Consider the following 24383-nt stretch of genomic DNA (forward strand, 5'->3'; position numbering starts at 1 on the left):
TTTTATGTATTTTATGTATTTGCAAAGTTCTATACATCCATCATGTGGCCCTGCTGTTTCAGAGTGCCCATTACAGTATGATACAGGTAAAGGAATTACCACCCACTATGGCCTGCACAAGCACTCTACAAACATGGCATCGGCCACAGACACAGGTAACTTTGTGCAACATTGTGTAAAACCCTATGACAATAACTGATGATATATTAAAGCAAGACATTACTACTATCATGGCTGCTTGTTCATATCATTTTCAGGGGATCTGTGCAGAGCCTATTCAGGACTTGGTGGTGAAGAAACCAAAATTATCTGCCAGGAGCATATGCAAATCAATACTCGATCAAGCATACACAGGTAATGGTAATTATTATTGTACTGTCATACTGTTGGCTGTGTATTCATGATCATATTGTTGTATGTTACCAATTTGAACTTGCAAGAAAAGTGCAAAGGACGATGAATTTAATAACCTGTCCTTTCAACATTTATGGGTTTTTTATGCTTAATTTGTTTCAGGATCCCTCCTTGACTCATCAATGTTGTCCCTTGCGGTGTCATGGTTTGGGGTTTTTGTCCTGTTATTTCCTGTTTTATTTTGAAGTGTTCTCCTCTCCTCATGTCTTGTTGTTTTACTTCTTGTCTTTGTTTGCTTTTCCCTCCAGTTTTGATTGTTTGCCCCACCCTAATTAGTTGCACCTGTGTCTCTTTGTCTCCCCTAAGTATATTTAGTTTTTCCTTTGTTCAGTGTCAGTTCGTCATTGTATACATGTCACGCATCATGGTTTGTCGTGCTGCGGATTTTGGATTTCCCTGCTCACCGTTTTTCACCGGACTTGTTTTTTTGGTTTTGACTGCTCCTTGTCTGTATTGGTTTACCTCTGTTAGACTGCCTGACATCCATGTAAACCTTTCATGTTTTCATTAAATTACTGAACTGCATCTGCCTAAATCTGTGTTTGGGTCCTATTACCTCGTGCTCCCTGTTTCCCTGCGTGACACCCATACAACAGTAAGAACTGACCAGCATGGACCCAGGAGACATTCAATCTTTCACGGAGGAATTTAGGGAGGTGACCTCAGCATTGAGAGACTTAGTACATCCATTAAAGGCTCTGTGGACATTCAGTGTAGACTTTTCATTTATTCTCTAATAGAGAACAATTTTGTCTAGGCCTTGGCTCTTGCACTTTCCCCTTTTTGGAAGAGAATTTAGCAGTCATTGGCCACCTCAAGCAAAGCCTCCAGCCATCACTCCAGTCTGCTAGCAACCAACCTGATTCCTGGCCTGCAAGCAACCAACATGCTAGGCGCCAGCCTGCATCCCTGTCTGCTAGCCCTCCGTCAGTCAGGCTTGGGTACTTTAGCCTGCAACCTGCCTGTCCTGAGCCAGTGCCAGCTCCGAACCCATGCCTGGCTTTTGGGGGTCCTTGCAGCTATCAGCTTGGTTCCCAGCCTGCTATCTGCCCCGCTAACCCCCAGCCTGCTGCTCATCTGCCTGTACCCCAGCTTGCTAGTTCCCAGCATGCTAGTTCACAGCTGATATCCCTGCATGCCTACCTCCTGCGTTGGAAATCCCCCCCGTTCCTGTTGGGCCACGGCAGCCTTCCCCTGTTCTGTTGGGCCGCAGCAGCCCCCTGGACTCCCTGGCATCACCGGTTCCACCGGCTTCCTCTGCCAGTCTCTCAGTCGCTGGCCTGCTGCCCTGTCGCCGGACCCCGATCTTGTTCTCTGGCCACTCTGCTGGCCTCTGGAAGGGTTCGCCTTTGTCGCGGACCTCATGAGTTGCTTTGCTCTTCTATCCTACCATCGGCCTGAGGTTCCCAGCTCCACACCGGTCCTGCCCTTGGCCCGTCCGCCTGAGATCTTCCGCTTGGCCCTTGAATCCCTCCTATTCGCGCTATAGAAATAAAATTGAATTGAAAATGTGTGACTGACCAGGCAAAAAAAATCATACATTTTACTGGCAGGTTCAAGGTCAGTTGTCTCCTATACATGTCACATATCTTACCTGTATATCTAGGAGCCTATATGTGTAAATATTTATACATGTAATTAATTCCAAGAGACATATTTTGGGGTTTTAAGTGTATTAGCAAATAGATAATTGTCATTGGAATGGGTCTTGTTAAACAATGTAGAAACAAATATTAAAACTATTATTTTAGCTCACATGAGTGACTGTTCTTGGCAAGTTCTATGTATACACACAATTGTATAGTTACTGTATTTTTGTATTACTGCAGAACTACATATAATACAGTTGTAAACAAATGGGTAAAATGCACTAACTAAATGCTCTTGGCCTAATGAGCATTCAGCTCACTAGTTATATTAACCTACAGTTGATCATATCAGTCAACACATATCAAACATGAATTCATACTTTTTGTGTATCTAAAGACAGTGGTGGAGGAAGTACTCAAAATCTTTACTTAAGTAAAAGTAGAAATACCATAGTCTAACAATACTACTAATAAAAGTCCTGAATTCAAAATTATTAAAAGTACAGAAGCATTATCAGAAACATTTACTTGACGTATCAAAAGTAAAATTATTCAGTATGCAGAATGGCACATGTTTTATTATAGAATATTATATTCTGTTTTTATCACTAACACAAATGTATACATTTTAATGGTGTAGTTCATCAATGTGGAAACAATTTTAGATACTTTGTATACCACTGAGTATATGCAGCATATCATGTTTATGTCAATTATATTTAGTGGAATTAAAAAGTACAATATTTGCCTTTTGAAATGTAGTGGGGTAGAAGTGTCTAGTAGCATTAAATGGAAATACTTGCGTAAAGTATGTCAAAACTTAAGTACCTGAGTAAATGTACTTAGTGACATTCCACCACTGTCTAAAGGATCACTCATTAGTGGCTACAACATTTAACAGTAACACATTCATACTCTAAGCAACTGGTATGTGGCTTTTCAAGCAGCAGTTGGTCCACAGCTGGTTGACTGTCCCGGACAAAGTTAGAGGAAGAGTGTTGTCCCAAATATGATACTCTTTCACTCTTCTGATTAAGAATTTGAAGCTGAGCTATGGCTTGTGTTTTCAGAGCATCTTCTTTGCTGAACTGTGTTGTGGTTTTTCTTTGCAAATAAAATTAATTTAAAAGAATCACATGTACATGAGTATTCACAGCCTTTGCTCAATACTTTGTTGAAGTACCTTTGGCGCCAGTTACAGCCTCAAGTCTTTTTGAGTATGATGCTACAAGCTTGGCACACCTAGTTTCTCCCATTATTCTTTGCAGGACCTCTCAAGCTCCATCAGGTTGGATGGGGAGCGTTGGTGCACTTCCATGTTCAGATCTCTCCAGAGATGTTCAATTGGGTTCAAGTCTGGGCTCTGGCTGAGCCACTCAAGGACATTCAGAGTCCCGTAGCCACTCCTTTGTTATCTTGGCTGTGTGCTTAGGGTCGTTGTCCTGTTGGAAGATGAACCTTTGCCCCAGTCTGAGATCCAGAGCGCTCAGGAGCAGGTTTTCATCAAGGACGTCTCATTGCTCTTTCCCTCGATCTTGACTAGTCTCCCAGTTCCTGCTGCTGAAAAACATCCCCACTGCATGATGCTGCCACCACCATGCTTCACTGTAGGGATGGTATTGGCCGGGTGATGAGCGGTGCCTGGTTTCTTCCAGACATGATGCTTGCCATTCAGGCTAAAGAACTCAATCTTTGTTTCATCAGACCAGAAAATTTTGTTTTTCATGGTCTGAGAGTCTTCAGGTGCCTTTTGGCAAACTCCAGGCGGGCTGTCATGTGCCTTTTACTGAGGAGTGGCTTCCGTCTGGCCACTCCACCATACAGGCCTGATTGGTGGAGTGCTGCAGAGATGGTTGTTCTTCTGGAAGGTTCTCCTCTCTCCACAGAGAAATGCTGGAGCTCTGTCAGAGTGACCATCGGGGTTCTTGGTCACCTCCCTGACAAAGGCCCTTCTCCCCCGATCACTCAGTTTGGCCAGGCGGCCAGCTCTAGAAAGAGTCCTGGTGGTTCCATACTTCATCCATTTACGGATGATGGAAGCCACTGTGCTCATTGAGACCTTCAATGCTGCAGAAATTTTCTTGTACCCTTCCCCTGATCTGTGCCTCAATACAATCCTGTCTCGGAGTTCTACAGTCAATTCCTTGGACTTCATTGCTTGGTTTGTGCTCTGACATGCACTGTTAGCTGTGGGACCTTATATAGACAGGTGTGTGCCTTTCCAAATCATGTCCAATCAACTGAATTTACCACAGGTGGACTCCAATCAAGTTGTAGAATCATCTCAAGTATGATCAGTGGAAAAAGGATGCACCTGAACTCAATTTTTAGTGTCACGGCAAAGGCTGTGAATACTTATATACATGTGATTTTTTTCGTTTTTTGTTTTTAATAAATTTGCAAAGATTCCAAACAAACTTCTTTCATGTTGTTATTATAGGGTATTGTTTGTAGAATTTTCAAGAAAATAATGAATTTAATCCATTTTGGAATAAGGCTCTAACATAACAAAATGTGGAAAAAGTTAAGCGCTATGAATACTTTCCGGATGCACTGTATAGAACTTTGTCTGCTACACATGATGATCCATTCAAATGATTAGGCTCTGTGCCAACTTCGAAAACAATCTACAGTAAAGACATAAAACTTGATTTGACTTCAAGAAATTTCATCAATAATTTTTTTAAACAATGTGCTTATATTGAGGTGCAGAACATTGTAATGTGATCATACAGAACAAACAATGAATGTTATTAACAAATGATTACGGTCATGCACAAGCTGTAAAATTCTGCAGGACAATGCTGGACAACAAGTAATATTTTATCTCTCACCAGTACCATCAATAATACAGTATCACTACACATTCCCATACTTATAAAGCTAAGTAACCATAAAGCCATATTCCTAAAGGTAAGATTTTGGTTGGTTGGCCAAAAACCAGCAAAAGAAAATGCGACTGAATGCTTCGTTTCCATCCAGTACCGAAATGTTATTATTGGGAGTTGGTTCATCGAGATAAGCAGTAGGTGGCGCCAATTTTCCATTATAAGAGGGCACAACATGTTGACGTAATTGAGTGAGTGTCAATCAAACCTCAAACAGTGAAAAAAAACTATGTAGAAAACACAATGGAAATGTAACCTTCCTCACATTAATACACAAAACAATCTCCTCATCGCTCCACACAGATCTGACATGTCACAGGTCTGCCACTATTATTAAAAATGCACATAAAAACAGGTGGATGGAACCCAGACAGCTCAGCTAGCGTGACACAAGACAAGAGAGTAACTTTAAGATGGATACTGATAAAATGATACAGCACATCACAAATATAACATTAACTAACCTTAGATCGTTGAACACAAATAGCCTAGTGTTCTAGTTAACTAGTTAGGCCCATGAAGGCCCTCCGTAATGCCAGAGCAGCTTACTACTCATCATTAATAGAGGAAAATAAAAACAACCCTAGGTTTCTTTGCAGCACTGTAGCCAGGCTGACAGAGAGTTCTTCTTAAAAAGCCCACTCTTGATCCTGGGGTTTTAGCCAACTGTAGACCTATATCTAACCTTCCCTTTCTTTCTATGATCTTTGGGAAAGCAGTCGCCAATCAGTTGTGTGACTTTCTAAATAACAACAGTTTATTTGAGGATTTTCAGTCAGGATTTAGAGTGCATCATAGCACAGAGACAGCACTGGTGAAAATTACAAATGACCTTTTACTTGCATCAGACAATGGTCTTGTCTCTGTACTTGTCTTGTTAGATCTTAGTGCTGCGTTCGACACCATTGACCATCACATCCTATTACAGAGACTGGAACATGTAATTGGCATTAAAGGAGCTGCACTAAGCTGGTTTGAATCCTGTCTATCAGATTGATCTCAGTTTGTACATGTTAACGATGAGTCCTCTGTGCACGCACGTTAGTCACGGAGTTCCACAAGGTTCTGTGCTTGGACCGATTCTATTCACCTCATATATGCTTCCTCTAGGCAATATTATTAGGAAACACTCCATAAACTTTCATTGTTATGCAGATGATACCCAATTATATCTATCGATCAAGCAAGATGAAACTAACCTAATAACTAAACTTCAAGCATGCCTTAAGGACATAAAGTCCTGGATGACCTGCAACTTTCTGATGTTAAACTCAGACAAAACTAAAGTAAAGTTATTTTACTTGGCCCCAAACACCTCCGAGACACATTATCTAAAGATATAGTTACTCTAGATGGCATTGCCCTGGCCTCCAGCAGCACCGTAAGGAACCTCTGAGTTATCTTTGATCAGGATTTGTCCTATAACTCCACCATGAAACAAAAATCCAAAAAATTTGTGCATGCATTTGTTACTTCTAGGTTGGACTACTGCAATTCTTTATTATCCGGCTGCCCGAATAAGTCCCTTAAGACTCTCCAGTTGATCCAGAATGCTGCGGCACATGTACTGACAAGAACTAGGAAAAGAGATCATGTTTCTCCAATATTAGCTTCTCTGCACTGGCTCCCTGTAAAATCCAGAATAGAATTTAAAATCCTTCTCCTCACCTACAAAGCTCTTAATGGTCAGACACCATCGTATCTTAAAGTTCTCAAAATACCTTATTATCCAACTAGAACACTGCGCTCCCAGAATGCAGGGTTACTTGTGGCTCCTAGAGTCTCCAAAAGTAGAATGGGAGCCAGAGCCTCAGTTGTCAAGCTCCTCTCCTGTGGAATCGCATCCCAATGTGGGTTCGGGAGGCAGACACCATCTCCACATTTAAGAGTAGGCTTAAGACTTTCCTCTTTGATAAAGCTTATAGTTAGGGTTTGCTTGGGTGAGTCCTGAACCATCCCTTAGTTATGCTGCTATAGGCCTAGACTGCCGGGAGACTTCCCATGATGCACTGAGCTCCTCTCTCCCTCTCCATCAGTGTGCATTTTTATCCCATTACTGCATGTTACTAACTCGACATCTTCTCTCTCCCATAGTTGTGTGCTTTCTCGTTTCTCTCCCCTCTCCTTCTGTTGCTTTCAGCAGGTATTTCTGCCTCCGGAGCTGCAGAGACTGGATCTGTGGTGGTGGGACACCTGCTGCCCACGTGTTTCTGCTCAACAACTACTACAGTTGTTGTTATTGGCTTTGTTACTAATAGCCTACTGACATTATTTTTCCTATAGCTGTCATTCCTACTATTATTAATTTATTAATATTAACACTACAACTACAATTCTACTATTAAAAAAAAATCTAGGTGGTATCAGCATTGTGCCTCACTCTCTACTGAATAGTTACGACATGCACAACGTAATGCTGGCTAATAAGCAGCCTGGGCATATAACGGTAGTGACTAGCTTATTGAGCTAAGCTAACAGCTAACTTACTGCCTGACAAAATATGTATTTTTTTAACCCATTACAGTTATAATATCACAGATCATTAAATAAAATCAATCTAACATTCTTGCTATTACTAAGACGGAGGTTATGTGTAAACATACCTGTGCAAGGATTTTCTGTCTTCTTCACTCTGTCTCCTGTCTGCTAACAGTGGATGTTGCCAAGCTGTCACTCCGATCGAGGCTGGCCAATAGGGACATGTCTTACATCTTACATCAGCAAGGGTAATAGTGGGTTTAAATATGGTAATTACAGCAGTAATAACCGGGTAATCTCTTGGTAATGTTAGGGTTTATTTTCTGTAAAAATACAAATATTACCACAATGTTAACATGATATGATAACATCTACCCTATTATTACCCTGAGATGTTTTTATACATTGTTATCTTCATATTTTGCCCCATTAGTACTGCTATTCCTGTGTGCATTGACGTGATAGTGAGCAGCTTTAACAAAAGAGTTTCCCCTCTGGGATCAATAAAGTATTTCTGATTCTTATTATAAATACAGAAAATAAACCTCATGTACCCATCACTGTTCACCCCATCAAATCACCACAGTTGACATACAAGTTGACTAAATCCGGGTGTAATACTCAAATCTCTCCACTGCCTGCTGCTGTTGCACTGTTTTTACATGTGGTAGGCCTATGTCTACTGCTACAGCATCCTTCCAGCTACAGCGCTGCAAGAGAACTTTGGAGTTTCACGGTCATTTTTCCTGATCATTTTGTTTAGGGTTTAGGGTCAACTGACAGCTAGAAATGGAGGAACATACATGAAACTTTGGACTTTTATTTTAGCACAGGCCTGTCACATAAGAGAGTCTAATCTAACCTGCTGGTCTGGATGACACAGATAGGAAGTGTTAATGCCTTGGATCTCATTTTGACAGGTTATTGTTTTATAACTCAGTTCTCTGGGTTGTGGTCAACCAGCCATCAGTCCAGTCTGTGACTCTGTGTTATAGCTGCCACAGTTTCAACTCTGGTTACTTTAAGGGGTTAATTTTTTTAAGGCAGAGGAAACACAACAAACAAAAACAACGCACTGGCCCTTTAATACTACTTAATACTAGATACCGCATCGATAGATGTCAAGAGCCCAGGAATAGGTTGAATTTAACCGGAAATATGTCAAAACTGCCTTCAAAATTAAGTTTAAATGTTAAAAGTGGTAGACTCTCACCTACGTCATAGTGTATACCGTATAGTTTAGGTAAAAAAGGTTGATTTTATTTCGTGCATGACAACAATAAGAGTTTAACTTTCGTTTGTCATTGAAACGTCATATATATTTGCCAATATGGTTTTATTCAGAAATGTTCCCGGAAGTCACATGCATTTTTCCTGCTTACTTGACACTATCACGTATCGATGACGGCTAAAAGGAGCCAGACGACAACAAGAAGCGCACGAGACATCACAGATAGCGGGAAGCCTGTCTCATTGTGTTGAAAGGTTGGTGGACGGCTTTTAATTCAACACAAACTTGCGGCTTTATTCACATCTACAGTTACTGTTGAGCATGTTGTGCTTCTTTTTCTCTTTCTCCTCCCACTGATGCTGATTTACCGAAAGAGAGCTGGCTTGATAAATTGCGTGCGTGTGCGCTCGTAATGGTTGTAATAAAACGATCATAGTAGCGCTACCCGGACAGTATTTAAGGTAACGTTAGCCAAACTGTGCTGTTGTGTGAGCATTTTGTGTGCGCGCGCGTATGTCTGTCATTATGCTTTGTTATATGTGACCCCTGTGACTAATAAGAAGACCCTTCTGCGTTTGTGTGCGTACCGTGTTGTGTGTTAATGTGTGTTGGGTGAGGGATACACTTTGAGTTATGATAATGATACAAAAGCTAACATTTAAAAAGGTTTAATAAAGAGAAGGGCCTATGAAACACACTCACAAACAGTGCTGATGGGGTTCAGGTGACGTCTAAAACCGTGACCACGCACTGGACAACCTCCACCCTCTCATACAAACACAAACCCTACCTATTACACTCATTCGGGCATAACGATTAAGATTATGGTACATCACTGAAAGATGGAATATGATATTGTATTATAGATTTGGGGACATTTTCTTTTGAAATCATGTAACAATGTCAGAAGATATGGGGGGAAAAAAGAACAGCATCTTCAAATTAAGGCAACTTAATTCATAAATCATTTCAAAATAAGTTTAATACATAGAGGGCAACAACTCAGTTAAAACCAGGTTATTATGTTTACAAGACACTCCAAGAACACGTTTTATGTATGTATTGGTGTGTGTGTGTGTGTGTGTGTGTGTGCACCTGGCAACATTTGTTTCTTTACATATTGGCGCAGCTGAGCAGATGGATGATGGTGGGAGACGGAGGGAGGAGGGCAGTGATGTAGGAGGGGGGGGGGAATAAATAAGGGAGTAATAGAGTGGAGGCTGTCAGGAGAAGGAGAGGAGAGTAAGGAGGGAACATTAGGGGGCATGTGAGTGAGGGACAATGGGGGGAGTTGATGAGGTCGAGGATGAGAAAAGGAGGAGACAAGTGGAAAAAACAGTGAGGAGAGATGAGGAGGGGGTTATGAGGATGTAGGGAGAAAGGCATGAGAGCCAGAGAAGCAAGGTGAGGAGGAAGAGGGTTGCAGATGGAGTTCACAGCAGTGTGAGATCAGTAATTAGTGTATGTATATTTGGCTGTTTTGTAGTTGATGTGAACAGTAGCTGAGCTAGCTTTTTTATTCTTATCTATTTCTCTCTACTCTGTATATCATTTTCACCAACAGTGAATTGTTTATTTGTTTATTTATTTGGGTCGCCCTTAACTGTTAGCAGTGCAACAGCTACTCTTCCTGGGACCCACTACAACACTTTCATTTAATTATGTAAATCAAACTTAAGTGAAAATAGTATTAGATACATATGCATATACATGTGCATATAAATACATATATGCATACACATAAAACAGGTAATTAAATAAAATAAAACAATCTACTGTACTAGTCTGTAATATAATCAGCAGTACTGCAGCATACACATTGCAATCAAATGTACAATTAAGATCCGCAATAAAGAACAGTACATTCTGTATTATATTTCTGTAAGTTTTGTCAAAACCCTGTGTCAGTCCGAATAGCCCCATTAGAACTCTCTTCCGCTATTCAGTGATCTTATTCAGGGACTTTCTGATAAATTATGGTAAATTATTCTACTGAATAGCTGCCCTGTACAGAACAGTTTTCTTTAAAGTTTTATTTCTATGTTGTGGGAGAGACATGCGTGACACCTTTAAATAGCAGATATTGCTCCAACCATTTGACTAGACCAAGAAATATTCTTATCAAGGTTAATACCCTGAATTGCTAGACACAATATGTTTTAATGTTTTAATTAATATATGTTTTACGTGTTTTTCATATGTAAGAAATTGCAGTACAGAAATTCTTAAGATATGTTTGAGGTAATTCAGAAACAGTGTTAACCATAAAGCACTTACAAGTATATTTTTCTCTATAAAACTGTTAAACTCTTATATTGATATTGGTAATGTCTTGAAATATCCTGTTTTGGCCAGCTTCCTCCTCCTGTCCTGTGTCAGGTTGCATCTCTTTGATCAAGTTTCCTTGATTCTGAAAAAAAAAACATTTCTCACATCTTTCTACAACTGGATTGGACTTGTACCCAGAATTAGTATCTTGTAGTGTTTCCAGTCACATTTGCTGTCATCAGCTTGCATAAAAATCAGTGAAAAAGATAAATAATAGTGGGTGGATGAAAATCCCATTTTTCAGATGTCTTGATTTACATCCAGTCATCCCTCCATCTTCGCCTCCTCTTCACGTTAGTAAGTCTTTACAGCTTTTCTTTTTACGTCATTTTCTCTTCCACTCTCTGCTGCTCTTGCCTGAGGTGTTGTGTAATGCCTACTCTAGCATAAACAGCAATGGAAGTGTGTGTAAAGGAAAAACTGAAGGGCAGGTATCCATGGCAGCCATGGGCTGTAGCAGCAGCTTTGTCATAGCAACACACTGAGATAGATAGATAGATAGATAGATAGATAGATAGATAGATAGATAGATAGATAGATAGATAGATAGATAGATAGATAGATAGATAGATAGATAGTGTTAACTATGCAGATGTAGAAGTGATTGCATATATAGTTAAAGGGTGTGTGTGCCTCTTTGTTCTCCTCTCACTCCCCAAATTGCCATTGTATTGTGTCGGTTGTCATGGCAATGTATAGATTAGTTACGCCCATATTCCCCTCCCCGCTCTCTCTCTCTTTCGCTCTTTACTTTTTTCGCTCGTCTCTCTCTCTTGCTCTTTTGGTATTGATGCTCAATTCCAGAACAATCGCTGGAGCTCCGCCCTCCCTTGCTGACGTCACTTGGCTGCTGTGTATGTGTATGTGTGTGTTTGTTGTGCCGGGTTGTGATGGAAAAAGGAGGAGTTTGCATATGATTGCTGTAGGGCAATAATACAAACACACACACTGCCGGCCTCTGACTGTAGCTTCATTTTTACGGTACAGTCTCAAGAGTGGTATCAATCTTCTCATCTAAGCAAATAAGCGCATTTCCAGAAATGTCGAACTATTTCTTCAACTTCTTTGAACAAACCACTCGCTTAACTGTGTTTCCTTCAAAATTGGGTTGTTTTTTTTTGCAACCACAGCCTTCTATTGTTGGGTGCTATAGCTGTACTAAAGCAGTGTGAGGGTTAAGCGTCTTGCTTAAGAGCACCTCTACAGTTCAGGGAAGGGTCTGTGACAGTGTTTCTTTCCTTAATTTCTCTCAGCAAGAAAGCAAATAAGCAAAATGTCGAACTATTCCTTTAGTTTCACCAAACGAGTGTGACTTTGACTTAACATGGTTACTAAATCCTTGTATTTCGAAAATGTCACCTTTTCGGTTGCTAAAACTAAGAACTTCCCTCTCCTTCTGTATTTGGACACACTGTAAAAGATGGACTATTTTCTTCACTCCCTCTCTCTCTCTCTCTCTCTTTCTTTCTCTCTCAGATTGACTGAAGTTCTACCATGCCTGTGGCCTCCACCAGAACAGAGCCTGGTGAGACCAGACACCTTCCACCCCATTAGCTCCCATCACCATATGGCAATTCTCCATGTTTTCTTTATTTGTGTCCTCCCTTCACATGCAATTTACAAAAGGGCTCTTCAATGGGTAGAAACAGCAATACGAGTACAAGAATATCTGATTCAAGTAAAAATAATGTTTCACTTAAATAATACTGAAATAGAGTAGGGTTTCTGTTGAGAACTACCCGTGTAATAGTGGCTGCAGATATCGCTGTTTTGACTGCAATAACAGCATTTCAGCAGGATACTCTTTGCTTCTTTTTTTTTTTGGCATTTCAAAAGTATCTAGCTACAGAATACACAGAATGGTTTTTTTTTTTTTTTTTACAAAAAAACAAGTTAGTTAAAGCCCCTATGTGTAGGTTTTGAAAATTGAAATTGACTCCGGAACATCCCAGTGGTAGCATCAAAAAAGAGTGGCAGACATGTCATCAGAATAATGTAGAAAATGCTATAATCACATACAAATTTTACACACAGTGGCTTCATCACAATGATGACTCCCCCTATAATGACCAGAGGCCAAACAGCTATATCATAGAGTATAAATAAAGCCAAAAAGATTCATATGTACCATGCTAGGTATTCCTTTAAATCAGTCCTAAAGTTACAGCCAGAAAGGCTCTGTCTCGTACGTCACTTTTCCTTGTTTCTCCCTCTTATTATCCCTCTGTCTCTCTTCTGTGTTTGTGTGTGTGTATGTGTCTGTGTTTGTGTGTGTGCTAATAGTGCCCCAGGTGTTGGACGCAATGAGTGACAGCACTACCAGTTCCACTACTGCCAATGACCTGGACCTCATCTACCTCAAAGGCATCATGGAGAGCCCTCTGGTGTGGTATACATAGACGCACGCACTTTTAATTACATCGATGATTAAAATAGACCTATGTGTATGTGCATCTGTTTATGTGCACACACTTGTAAAGACGCATCCCTATCATGTTGTTGTGTGTATGTGTATCCATTTCTTATGTGTCTGTATGTGTCTTTGTGCGTTAGGAGCAAGAGGAGAGCCTGAAGGAGCCGCGTCTGTCGCCAGTAAGGGAGAACAACGTGGAGCTCCTGCAGGAGATCCTCAGAGACCTGGATCCCTTCACAAACCGCTCCGACACTGCAGCTGAGCTCGCCCTCATACTCACACAGCCTCACTTCCAGGTGTAGAACAATGACATACACATGTAAAACAGTGAAAAATATAGTCCACTGTCAAAATGTCTTTAATTTTGATTGTATGATAAAACCATAACTTTATCTTGGTTGTTTTGCTGAAAATGAAAAAACTGAAATTTTGTTAAACAGGGAATCAGAAATTGACAAAAAAGCAAATAGTGTTACATATTTTGATATTTTATGTCTAACATGGAATTTTTTCCTTTTTGGCTTGTCAGTCTCTACTGGAGACTCATGATTCAGTGGCGTCCCAGGCATGTGATAGCCCACCCCCCAGCCCATGTGATTTTGTGGATCATGAGCCGGAGGACGGCCACAAACACAACCTGCACCCGCCACCTGACGCAATCCGCATGGTGGGCATACGCAAAGTGGCGGGGGAGCATCTGGTAGGTAACATTAAAGCATAAACACAGTTGACACGGCTGAGTTCATTCCATTTTCTGCTCCAAGCTCTCTTAGTGTTAGTTATAAAGGCATTTAATCAGTGATTCTAAGATGCAGTGAAAATATTGATATTGTATTAAAAAAACGGAGCACCAGTTCCTCATTTCTGAATGTTGTACTCTAGGGCTGCACCTAACGATTACTTTTTTATCGATTAATCTATCGATTATTTCTTTGATTAGTCGATTAATCTAACGACTAATTTATCGATTATTCTAAAAATTATTTTTTATTACTCGATCAATTAACAATTAATTTACCAAAAATAAATATCAAAACTTTGTCTCATTACTATTTCAATATTTTATTCAATAATAATTCTAATTTAAAAACAAACAAATGTAACAAAAAACAAAGTATGCACCGCACATATATTTGTCTATTGAAAATATTATAATATTTGAAAGAATACATTTCACCATTATAATTCTACTTAATTCTTCACCTTATTTTAGTGTTTACTCACAAATTACTTTAATCTGCTCACCTTGCTTTTCCCTTCAGTTCTCTTTTTCCCACGCACACACCTACACCTCCACACACATCGGCTTGCCCCGCCCCACCTCTTTCTGTCTCTGTGCCTGCTCTTTTCACTGTTGGCCCAAAAACCACAACTCGTGTTTGGGGTTTTTTCACTCGCGATTCCATTTTCACAGCAGCAGGTGGGCCGCGGCATGTGGAGGAGGCCTGTTGTTAATGAGGTAGCCTACCGAAAGTGGTAAGTGAAAGCACAGGGAACGCTTTGTTTTCCTCCAGGGCTGAAGTTTATGCTAACCTCGGGGCTACCAACCTTCACTTTTACCCAGCAGCTGGGAAGCAAGACACAGGAATGTCTTGGGTATTGAGAAGCTGCTGCGTTTATTCATGTAACCTACACTGTACATTTACTGCCACTGGGCAACATCACTGCTAACCTTTCCCTCTGCTCTGATCGCCAACACCTGTCTGCTCTGAGTGCAGTCACCGTCACTCTCTCTCGCTCGTCCACACACTCACTAGGCACTGCCTCGTTCCTTTAAGGAGCCACACTACTTTTATAACAACTAGGGAGGAAAAGTAAAGAAAGACCGAGTGAGTAGGTGAGAATGGGCTGTGAATGGGCTCAAATGCAACAACAATGTCATCGTCCACGATGTTTCACTGTAGGACATCATCATATGCCTATTTGGTAGACATCGTCCAATCCTAGTGGTACCGAATGACATCGGCACCAACAGGTGCATTTACTAGTTTTTACAAAACAACGGCATCTCTCTCTCTTGGAGCTGTGTTGTCTTTCTCTCTCCTGCGACTGTCAGTAGACTGCACGGGAGGGGTAGAGCGAGGGGGGTTTGCAGCTTGCTCTCCTGGGGAATTCATTCTTTGACCAGGTGCAGCCATACTTCATTGCGACGCACTGACATGCAGATCGACTTGTTTCCGTAATCAATGACGTCGATCACGTCAATGAATTGCCCCAGCCCTGTTGTCCTTTTAGTAAAACAGTACAGAACAGTAGGTCATGTGTAGTTTGGCTTTACTTACTACTGTAGATTCTGGTCTTATTATCATTGATGAAACAATAACCTACATAAAAAAAATTTCAGGGTGTGACGTTCAAGGTGGAGGGTGGTGAGCTGATTATAGCCCGCATCCTCCATGGAGGGATGATAGATCAGCAAGGACTGCTGCACGTCGGAGATATCATCAAAGAGGTAAGGTAGACCACTAAATAAGTATGACATTTACTGACCCCTTCCATTCTTTTGATTTATAGTGGGATTGCTGTGAAATTCCAGTTGGGAAATAGTTGTTCCTTGACTTTTTAAACTTTTTTGAAAGTTTTGATCTCTCCAGAATAACTATATGTTCCTAACTAAAGTGTTCATTAAAGGAATAGTTATTTTTTTGCGGACATATGCTTATTCGCTTTCTGCAGATCAATAACATTCTTATGTCTGTACCCTAAATATGAAGCTACTGCCAGCAACTTAGCTTAGCAAAAAAGCACTGGAAGCAGCGGGAAACAGCCTGGCTCTTTCCAAAGGTTAAAAAAAACAAAAACATAATTGCTTATCCTTGTCCAGCCTCTATACAAATTGTTTTATTTATTAGCAGTTATCAATTTTGACATGCCTTTGAAAAACGACCCCGTTTTATCTGCCTTGCTCTCAAACTTGCGGCAAACTGCAATCGGGCAAGTGAGTTGCTAGATTTACTAGCCCGACGTGGCATTTTACTCACCGCGGGAAATCGTACAATCCTTATTGTTGAACCCTGCCTCAAGGCTCTGTTCTGGGTCCTCTATTTTAATGTTTTTGGCTCACCAAGCTCTTATAATATTTGTGAACTCCTTGGTAACATGATCATCTTCCATTAAAGTTGCCACAAATGATCTTAATGTGTCAGTTGAGAGACTTCCTTTATCCAATGTCGTGTCAGGTGAATGGACGAGAGGTGGGCCAGGACCCCAGAGTGCTGCAGGAGGAACTGCAAGCAGCCAGTGGAAGTGTAGTTCTGAAGATACTGCCTAGTTACCATGAAACCATACGGCCAAGACAGGTGACAGATACAAACACTACACGCAGAGTAGACACAAGTGGTCATACTACCAGTAATAAGTGTTGTTGGTTGCTGTGGATTATGAAATGGCCAGAAATAATATTAAATCAACAGCATACCTTGTCAAAATCATCACTGAGGACACAAAAACAGATAAAAGTGCATAAGACCTGTGTCTACATCTGTGTTTCTCTAGGTGTTCTTTAAGTGTCACTATGACTACGACCCAGCCAATGACAACCTGATTCCCTGTAAGGAGGCAGGCTTAAGGTTTGAGACAGGAGACATCCTGCAGATAGTCAACCAGGATGACGTCAACTGGTGGCAGGTGGAGTACTGCATGTGTACATAAAATTTCACTTCTTTGTGTTCTGCTGATTCTATAGCAGACAGTCCAAATTCAGATTTTTGCCACAGGACCATGAGTAGGTTTTGTTATGAATGTATATATTCTGTGTGTGTGTGTGTGTGTGTGTGTGTGTGTGTGTGTTATACAGGCCCGTCATGTGGAGGGTGGTAGCGCGGGGCTGATCCCCAGTCAGATGCTGGAGGAGAAGAGGAAAGCGTTTGTCAAGAGAGATGTGGAACTGGCGCCTGCAGGTAACTGGAACAAAAGAATAATGAGAACAAAGAAAAGATGGTGAAGATCAATGAAAGAATAATTATTAATGAATAAAAATAAAAGTGAAAAAGCACATAATGGCAGCAGATTGCAGTATAAAGGAAGTAAACCCTTGTAATTCTTGATTTCATGCATGAGTGATACATGACAAGCCCTTTACAGCTTTAAGTGGGATTTTTGGGCAAATTGGTTCACTTCAGAGTCAAAGGTGTTGCTTATGTCTTTAGCAATTGTCTATGTTCTATTACTGTAATACCTTCCTTACTGTACGTTATGTGCCATTGTTGCCATCTTCAGTCTTCTGCTGTTTTACACTGCCATCTGGTGGTGAAATACCAGGTCTGCAAATAAATGTCAGCTTAAATAAACCCAAGGGTTATAGAAATGTCTTTTTGCTAAGCTCTCGGAAAGAAAGCGAATGCATGTATTTTTCTCAAAATGTTGAACTTTTACTTTAATAACCTTAGACTTTTCCATGAATCTCTGTTTCATTCAGAGGCCCTTATGTCAAAGAAGCGACGATTTACAGCAAATGGTTATACAGTTAGATTTGGCAGAAAAGGCTCCACTCTTTAAAGGAGCTCTTAAAAAAATCTGAGCAGCAACAAAGATTCTGCTGGTAGAACTAATTCTCCCTAATAAGCACATACATGAACATTAAATCTTAGTTAAATCAACAATACCAAAAGCTTTGCACATAGGGAGGAGGTTGGGCTGGTGGAATGAGCAGAGAAATGGTGAGACGTGTGAGCTACCCCTCCATGAATATGAAGGGCCGTTACTAGTCAACTGGTAGCCAAACAGCTGATGAATGAGACAGTGATTGGGAAGCATGAATGATGACAATCAGTCACAATCATAATGCAAGTCTGACTTCTGTGCCTGAACAAACACTATGCTCCATTTATGTGATAGGAAATCTTTGTACTGGTGTTGGAGGGAAGAAGAAGAAGAAAATGATGTATGTGACCACCAAAAATGCAGGTAAGAAAGCCTGTCCTGTAAAACATATGTCCTTATTTAAATATAGTCCTTATTCCATTTTTCCTCTGTGAAACACTTCTTGCTCCCTTCTTATTTCCTCCCTTGTTTTCTTCTTTTCTTTCACATCTGTCTTCCCCTCGTCCCTACTTTCCATCCTTTATTTCTTCCTCTCTTTCTTCCTCTCTCAGAGTTCGACAGACATGAGATATTGCTCTACGAGGAGGTGGCCAAGGTCCCGCCTTTCAAGAGGAAAACTCTAATTTTGATTGGTGCCCAGGGTGTGGGGCGGCGGAGACTGAAGAACAAGCTTCTGCTGAGGGATCCACTTCTCTTCGGCACCACCATTCCATGTATGAAATCTGATATATTAAAGTAGTCTGTTGCTAGGCACATTAATTAATTGAGAGCAGGAACAAGCTGATACAGATAATAAGTGTGATTCTGAAAGTATTTTAACAAACTAAAAGCTTCTTAAGAGAAACCAAAAGGGATGGGGAAATGCATTTGTGTACATACATGACTGGGTTTTTGTGTCCGTCCAGACACCTCCAGAAAGCCTAAAAAGGCAGATCGTGAGAGTCGGATGTACGCCTTTACCAGCCGCGGCAAGATGGAGACCGACATCAAGAATGGGCGCTATCTTGAGCATGGCGAGTACGACGGCAACCTGTACGGAATCAAGATCGACTCCATACATGAGGTGGTGGAGGCAGGACGCATCTGCATTCTGGACGCCGACCCTCAGGTACACACAAGTACCACCACAAACACATTAAGAAGCAACTTAACACCCTGTTTTAGCATGACCACGCCCCATACACAATTTAAAAAAATGCATTCAAACCCAGACTCAAACATGCCCACCACTGCAGTTACCCCACAACCGCTGACACTCCCACCCCCTTCACAGCACTGTCAGATCATTGCTCTCTGGAAAAATGAAAATAACTTCTGTTGTAACAAATGCTACAATGTAATAAAAAAACTGTACACATAATTTACTAACTTGAAAAAGTGGATCAAGTGTTAAATTACTCTTTAAGATATAAGACAAAGGCACTAAAGTTGAACACTTTAAAATTCTACATATATGTCTTTAAAGCTGCATTTATATTTACATTTATAAACACAACATTGACATATTATCAGCATATGAAGTCGTTATGGTGGACTTGTTAGCAAACAGTTGCCTTTTTACACATCCAGCAGATGTGTAAAAAGGCTACTATAAAGCAAATATAAGTCCAATATTCACTCTCCTTTTAGCTCTGTTTTGGTCTCTACCAACTCCTGAGGGACATATCTGACTCTTTAGCTGCTGAATGTTCCACTGTGTTCACCAGCTAGTCGCTAACTGTATCTGTCTGCTGTTAGCTGCTGAGCAGGTAGCGTAAAGTGGTTTTTCACTGAAAGCAGCTGCCTGCTGTGGGCGAAAACAAGGCTGTGAGAGCAGTGAGACTGAACCAAAACAGTAAAGCTGTGGGCCATAAAAGAAAAACATGAGGCTCAAAAAGGTTTAAATGCTTCATAAGGCTGAGGGGAACTGGAGAGTTGGATGATAATTCTTTGTGGGTTCATCACTATAGACATTCCACATAGCCATTTGATCAATTTTTAATATAAAATATTGATTAGTGCATGCAGTGTTAAGAAATGAGTTTGTTCTTTTTAAAAAAATGATTTATCATGGCACTTGGTGAATCTAAACCCAGTTGTGTAAACTCTCTAAGACACTCTTCCAAATCGAATGTATTTGTGTTTTCATATTGCATTCTAGTCTCTCAAACTGCTGAGGACCTCCGAGTTCTTGCCCTATGTGGTGTTCCTTCAGTCACCAGACTTCGAGGTGCTCAAGGCGATGAACCACTCAGCTGTAGAGGCAGGGGTAGTTACTAAGACACTGACGGTAAGAAACACTTTTCATACACATGTAGAGAAAAATAACATTTTTCAGCTCAGGAAGCAGCGTAGATCTTAGTATAAATTGGAAATAGTTCAAAGAGGTCGTGTGATTCCAATAAGAATCCAATAAGAACATGCAAAACCAAGTCACATGTTTTCCATCTCAGGATGAAGAGCTGCAGAGGACGTTCGACGAGAGCGCTAAAATCCAGGCAGCCTACGGTCACTACTTTGACCTCAGCATCATCAACGACAACCTGGACGAGACCTACCGCACCGTTAAGGCCGCCCTGGAAACGGTTTCTAAAAACCCCCAGTGGGTCCCTGTCACCTGGGTTTTCTAGAACAAGGCTGTGGAGGGCAGATGAGGGAGGGAACGTAAGGATGAAGAAAGAAAACAAAGGCACTGAAAATATAATGGTGTATAAATAATGGAAGTTCTTATTTAGACTCTCTTGTGAAGTTTCCACAGAGATTAAATCTGACTTTAGCAATATCTTAGCATCAGAAAAGTATTTTCTTGCTAAAGTAACAGCTTTGCAGGATAAATTACATTACTTACAGGATATTATCTTGAAAGTGTGTGAATAAGACATCTATTATTTTAACAAGATTATATTTTCCTGTGCAGTGAGGACAGGAAGGAGGGAATAGAAAGAAAAAAGAAGGAGGGGGAAAAGACATTCAGAAATCCTGAATGTCACAAATTCACAGATTTTACCTGGACACATCAAGGACTGTGTGTGTGTGTGTGTGTGTGTGTGTGTGTGTGTGCGCGCGCGTGCGCAGGTGTGTATATGTGTCTCTGTTTGTGCATGGATTTTAGAGCAAAGACTTATATGTTTTTGAATGATTTGTGCCATTACTGATGATCATCAGCAGACGTCATTGTTTACATTTCATGATCCGAGAGATCAGTACTGATGGTTACATTTAATCTGCAAGCTATGAGGGGTCATAAAACGTATTAGCAAAACCTGCTCTGTTGATATTTTTTCGTTTAATTGACCAAAAATGTAACCTAAAATGTTGGAAATAATGACAAACACCCATCACAACTTACAAGAGACCAAACAGATATCTTAAAACTGCTTATTTGTTTGTCTGGCAGTCCAAAACCCAACGGTTTTCAATTTACAATAACATGAAATGAAAAAGGCAAGCAATTTCTATTATTGTCATTAATTAATTAATTTATGATTGATTAACACATGCAACTGTAGAGTTGCTGTGTAAAGCTCAATAATGCAGAAGCCACAGATTTCCTCATGTCAAATTCGTTTTTTATTGGAGAATGTTATACTTGACAAATTATGTGTGATCGAGGGCCGACAACGGCAAGCAAACCTCACAGTCCATCTGTTGTCTGTGTGTGTTGCATAGACCGCCTTTCTTATCTTGTTCTTTATTTATTGTTGTTACAAACACTCACAGAAAGCCGTACATTATGCACATTAATATATGCCATCTTAGTAGTTTAAGAAAGAAAAAGCCACATCTAGAATCATCTTGGGGGTCCAATGGAGAATTGGTTTTATGTAAGTACTGTCATCACATGTAACAACCAGGCCACAGTGGAGGACCTGAGAAAATCAGACTTATAATTAAATCAGTGTGAAAGTCTACTTAGGCTGAGTTATTTGCAGATTTAGTCAGTTTTTGCATTGTTAGCTAGCTAGCTCAAAATATTTAATAATAACAACTGAGTGATATTCAACTACTAGCCAACAGCAACTACTACAGCTACCTCCAGCTAAATATGTCAACTAATGTGTAAATTAAATGTGCTGATGACAGTGATGATTAGTTGACACCGTTATAGCCAACCCATCCCTTAGGCCAGCGGTTCCCAACCTGTGGGTCAGGACCCCATAAGGGGTTAAAAGACAAATCGGAGGGTCTGTTAGGGGGTTATTGTCCTGTTAGCGACTGAGCTAGACTAACAAGCTAGGCCAAGAGTTTGCTAATTGACTGTTAGCAAAGGCTTCACGTATGGAATGTATATTAGAGAGTAACTCATGGAATACAAAGTTTTCTCCTAAGTAATAGTAACTTCACATGGCATTTGCCTTCCACCAGCATCCTTGTTATGTTATTGATGCTGAGCAGTCAATCACAGCGTCAATCAGAAAAATGTCTGTTATTATGAAGCAATCAAACAACAACATGTTGAAACAAAACTACCTATCAGATGTGGAACAGTTGATGCTGACGTTATGTAGCAACTTACAAGCTTGGAATATTTACACAAAATCAGTCAAATATTAGTTGAAAAAAGGTCAGTCAGACACTGATCATGAACATAGCCAGTGTCACCCAAGAGCTAAAGATTCCTAATATGGTTGACAGAAGAGGCATTACATAGTTTGAAACCCCTGGACATGTAAACACACATACACACACACACATAGAAAACGTTGTTCATTGTATTTCATAAGAATGGGTAATTCTGTTCAACACTCATAATGTCATTCCTAATTTGCACTTTTTGTTTGGTAGTATTTATAATTTAAAATAAAACCTGTGTTGTATTTATGAACTCAGTTGTAAACAGTTTGTAGATAGCATGTAGATACACGATGATATAATAGATACTGATGTAGTAGGTATTCCTGCCTAGTATTTACAGTATGTGACACTTTAGTGATAACTTTCAGAATGTCATCAGTAAAGACATGAATGCAGTAGTCTATGAGTGAACAACACAACAAAAAAGCGGCAGAAACCGGACAAAACCAAAGCACTTCAAAATAAAAGTGTGAACATATGAAGACATTTTAAATTTCAACATATTTGAAACATTTATCTTAAAATGTTGTGTTGTGCACTCTTGGGCCACTGTACATGTAACACTGTTCATGGTGCCAACTGCAGAAAGCTCCTTGAGCAGCTTGTTTGTACTCAGATCTTTTATTGTGGCAGCTACTGAATACTTTTGATGCACAATTAATTGTTCAGCGATAAATTAGAAAAATAGTTGTATTAGAGGAGTTATTTTTAGTGGCTCATTCTTTGAAAAATTACATTTATATTTATGCTCTAGTTTTTAAAAGTGGCTTGAAAATAGCAGATATTTGTCTGGCAGCTATATTTGGATCTCTGGAGTGTTTGGTCTTGAGATACACCACATTTGTTGCTCTCTCGAGGACATTCCAAAACCTCACTGTGTCCTTTTTCTATGAAATCTCATGAATGCAATAAAACCATTTTTGTCACTGTATCTTTACTTAATAGTGTACATCTAAGTACAACCGTAACTGGTAATTTGGCTTTACCAATTTTTATTCAGCTCCTAAAGAACACTCATTATTGAAGCGTTTCATTCCAAAATGATACATAACTAGTATTTAATTTTAGATAATAAAAAGTTAAATTAAAGGGGTACTCCAGTGATTTAGTATTGCACTTCCATAAAGTTGGGAAACTCACAAGAGACATGTTACAAAAGAAGACTGGTCAAAATTGAAGCAGCATTGGACAAGATATCCTGACTTGTATTAGCTGTATGGTCAAACTCCCAAAAACCCTGAATCCTACATTTCCCATTATGCAACTCACTAGCATCTCTCCGATAACTCAAATACTCAAATAAAATCCTTAAACAAAATCTCTGCAGTCACACATGGCTCTAGACAATGGACAGTGAGTCAAGCTTGAACCTTGTAATTTTGCTGTAGGACTGATGATTGTGTAATCAGACATTGTTCATGCTTCTGTCTATACTGAATAAAGTATTGATTTGATTGAAATCATTTGTGATTTTCTGTGGGAGGGGGTTCTGTAGACTGAGGGGCGAATTCACAAAAGGATTGCATGGCTTTTGCGGCCAATAAACCTTTACAATGACAAAAAGAAACCGTGTAATTCTCAAACCACCTGCAAAGGGTGAAATTGAACCCCTAACTGCACTGCCAAGCAAATAAGCGTCTCGGTGCTCCAGAGCAATTTGCACATATTTAAATTAGGTAATATGCACACATTTGGTGCAAAATTGGCCCCTTTCTGTGCAAAAGAGCTTCACTGAAAAAAACAGTCCAATTCACAAACACCAGTGCTAATTGCCACAGGCAGTTACTGAGCGTCAAAATTCGCTCTGGCTGCCCTGCCAACAAAGCTGTGGAAAGATATGTGGACGTTCTGACGTAGATGAAATAGGTGGCAAAGTTTGTTCGAATGCTTGGTAATAAATTACGAGGACTTCTAAATTCCGATATGCGCACAGATGGCACAGACAG

General features: G+C 40.2%; 1 protein-coding gene and 1 long non-coding RNA gene across 4 annotated transcripts; both read left to right on the forward strand.

The window, feature by feature from the left end:
* The first annotated feature begins 62 nt into the window (after window positions 1-62).
* Window positions 63-669, forward strand: LOC122869288. The gene is made up of 3 exons (XR_006376281.1): window positions 63-155; window positions 258-354; window positions 517-669. It is a non-coding gene; the product is annotated as an uncharacterized LOC122869288 (long non-coding RNA).
* An 8076-nt stretch (window positions 670-8745) lies between these two features.
* Window positions 8746-23897, forward strand: mpp2a (MAGUK p55 scaffold protein 2a). 3 transcript variants are annotated; one of them, XM_044182059.1, is made up of 14 exons: window positions 8746-8854; window positions 12405-12453; window positions 13212-13312; window positions 13482-13637; window positions 13871-14041; window positions 15686-15793; window positions 16521-16640; window positions 16837-16968; window positions 17138-17240; window positions 18178-18246; window positions 18435-18596; window positions 18789-18991; window positions 20024-20152; window positions 20316-23897. In XM_044182059.1, the coding sequence occupies exons 2-14, from the start codon at window positions 12423-12425 to the stop codon at window positions 20490-20492; spliced, it is 1662 nt and encodes a 553-aa protein (XP_044037994.1). In that variant the 5' UTR covers window positions 8746-8854; window positions 12405-12422; the 3' UTR covers window positions 20493-23897. The 3 variants fall into 3 exon arrangements, with proteins under 3 accessions (XP_044037994.1, XP_044037996.1, XP_044037995.1); XM_044182060.1 differs by lacking the exon at window positions 8746-8854 and adding an exon at window positions 8887-9061; XM_044182061.1 differs by lacking the exon at window positions 12405-12453 and having other exon boundaries at window positions 8782-8854.
* The last annotated feature ends 486 nt before the right edge of the window (window positions 23898-24383 follow it).

Source organism: Siniperca chuatsi, linkage group LG21 (genome assembly GCF_020085105.1).
Source record: "Siniperca chuatsi isolate FFG_IHB_CAS linkage group LG21, ASM2008510v1, whole genome shotgun sequence".
Taxonomy (NCBI): Eukaryota; Metazoa; Chordata; class Actinopteri; order Centrarchiformes; family Sinipercidae; genus Siniperca; species Siniperca chuatsi.

Bases quoted from the DNA above. Each gene is read 5' to 3' on its own strand.
- mpp2a (XM_044182059.1), top strand. From the start codon at position 12,423: ATGCCTGTGGCCTCCACCAGAACAGAGCCTG. The intron at 13,638-13,870 runs GTGTAGAACAAT...TTGGCTTGTCAG, and splicing joins TCACACAGCCTCACTTCCAG to TCTCTACTGGAGACTCATGA. The intron at 18,992-20,023 runs GTACACACAAGT...ATTGCATTCTAG, and splicing joins TTCTGGACGCCGACCCTCAG to TCTCTCAAACTGCTGAGGAC.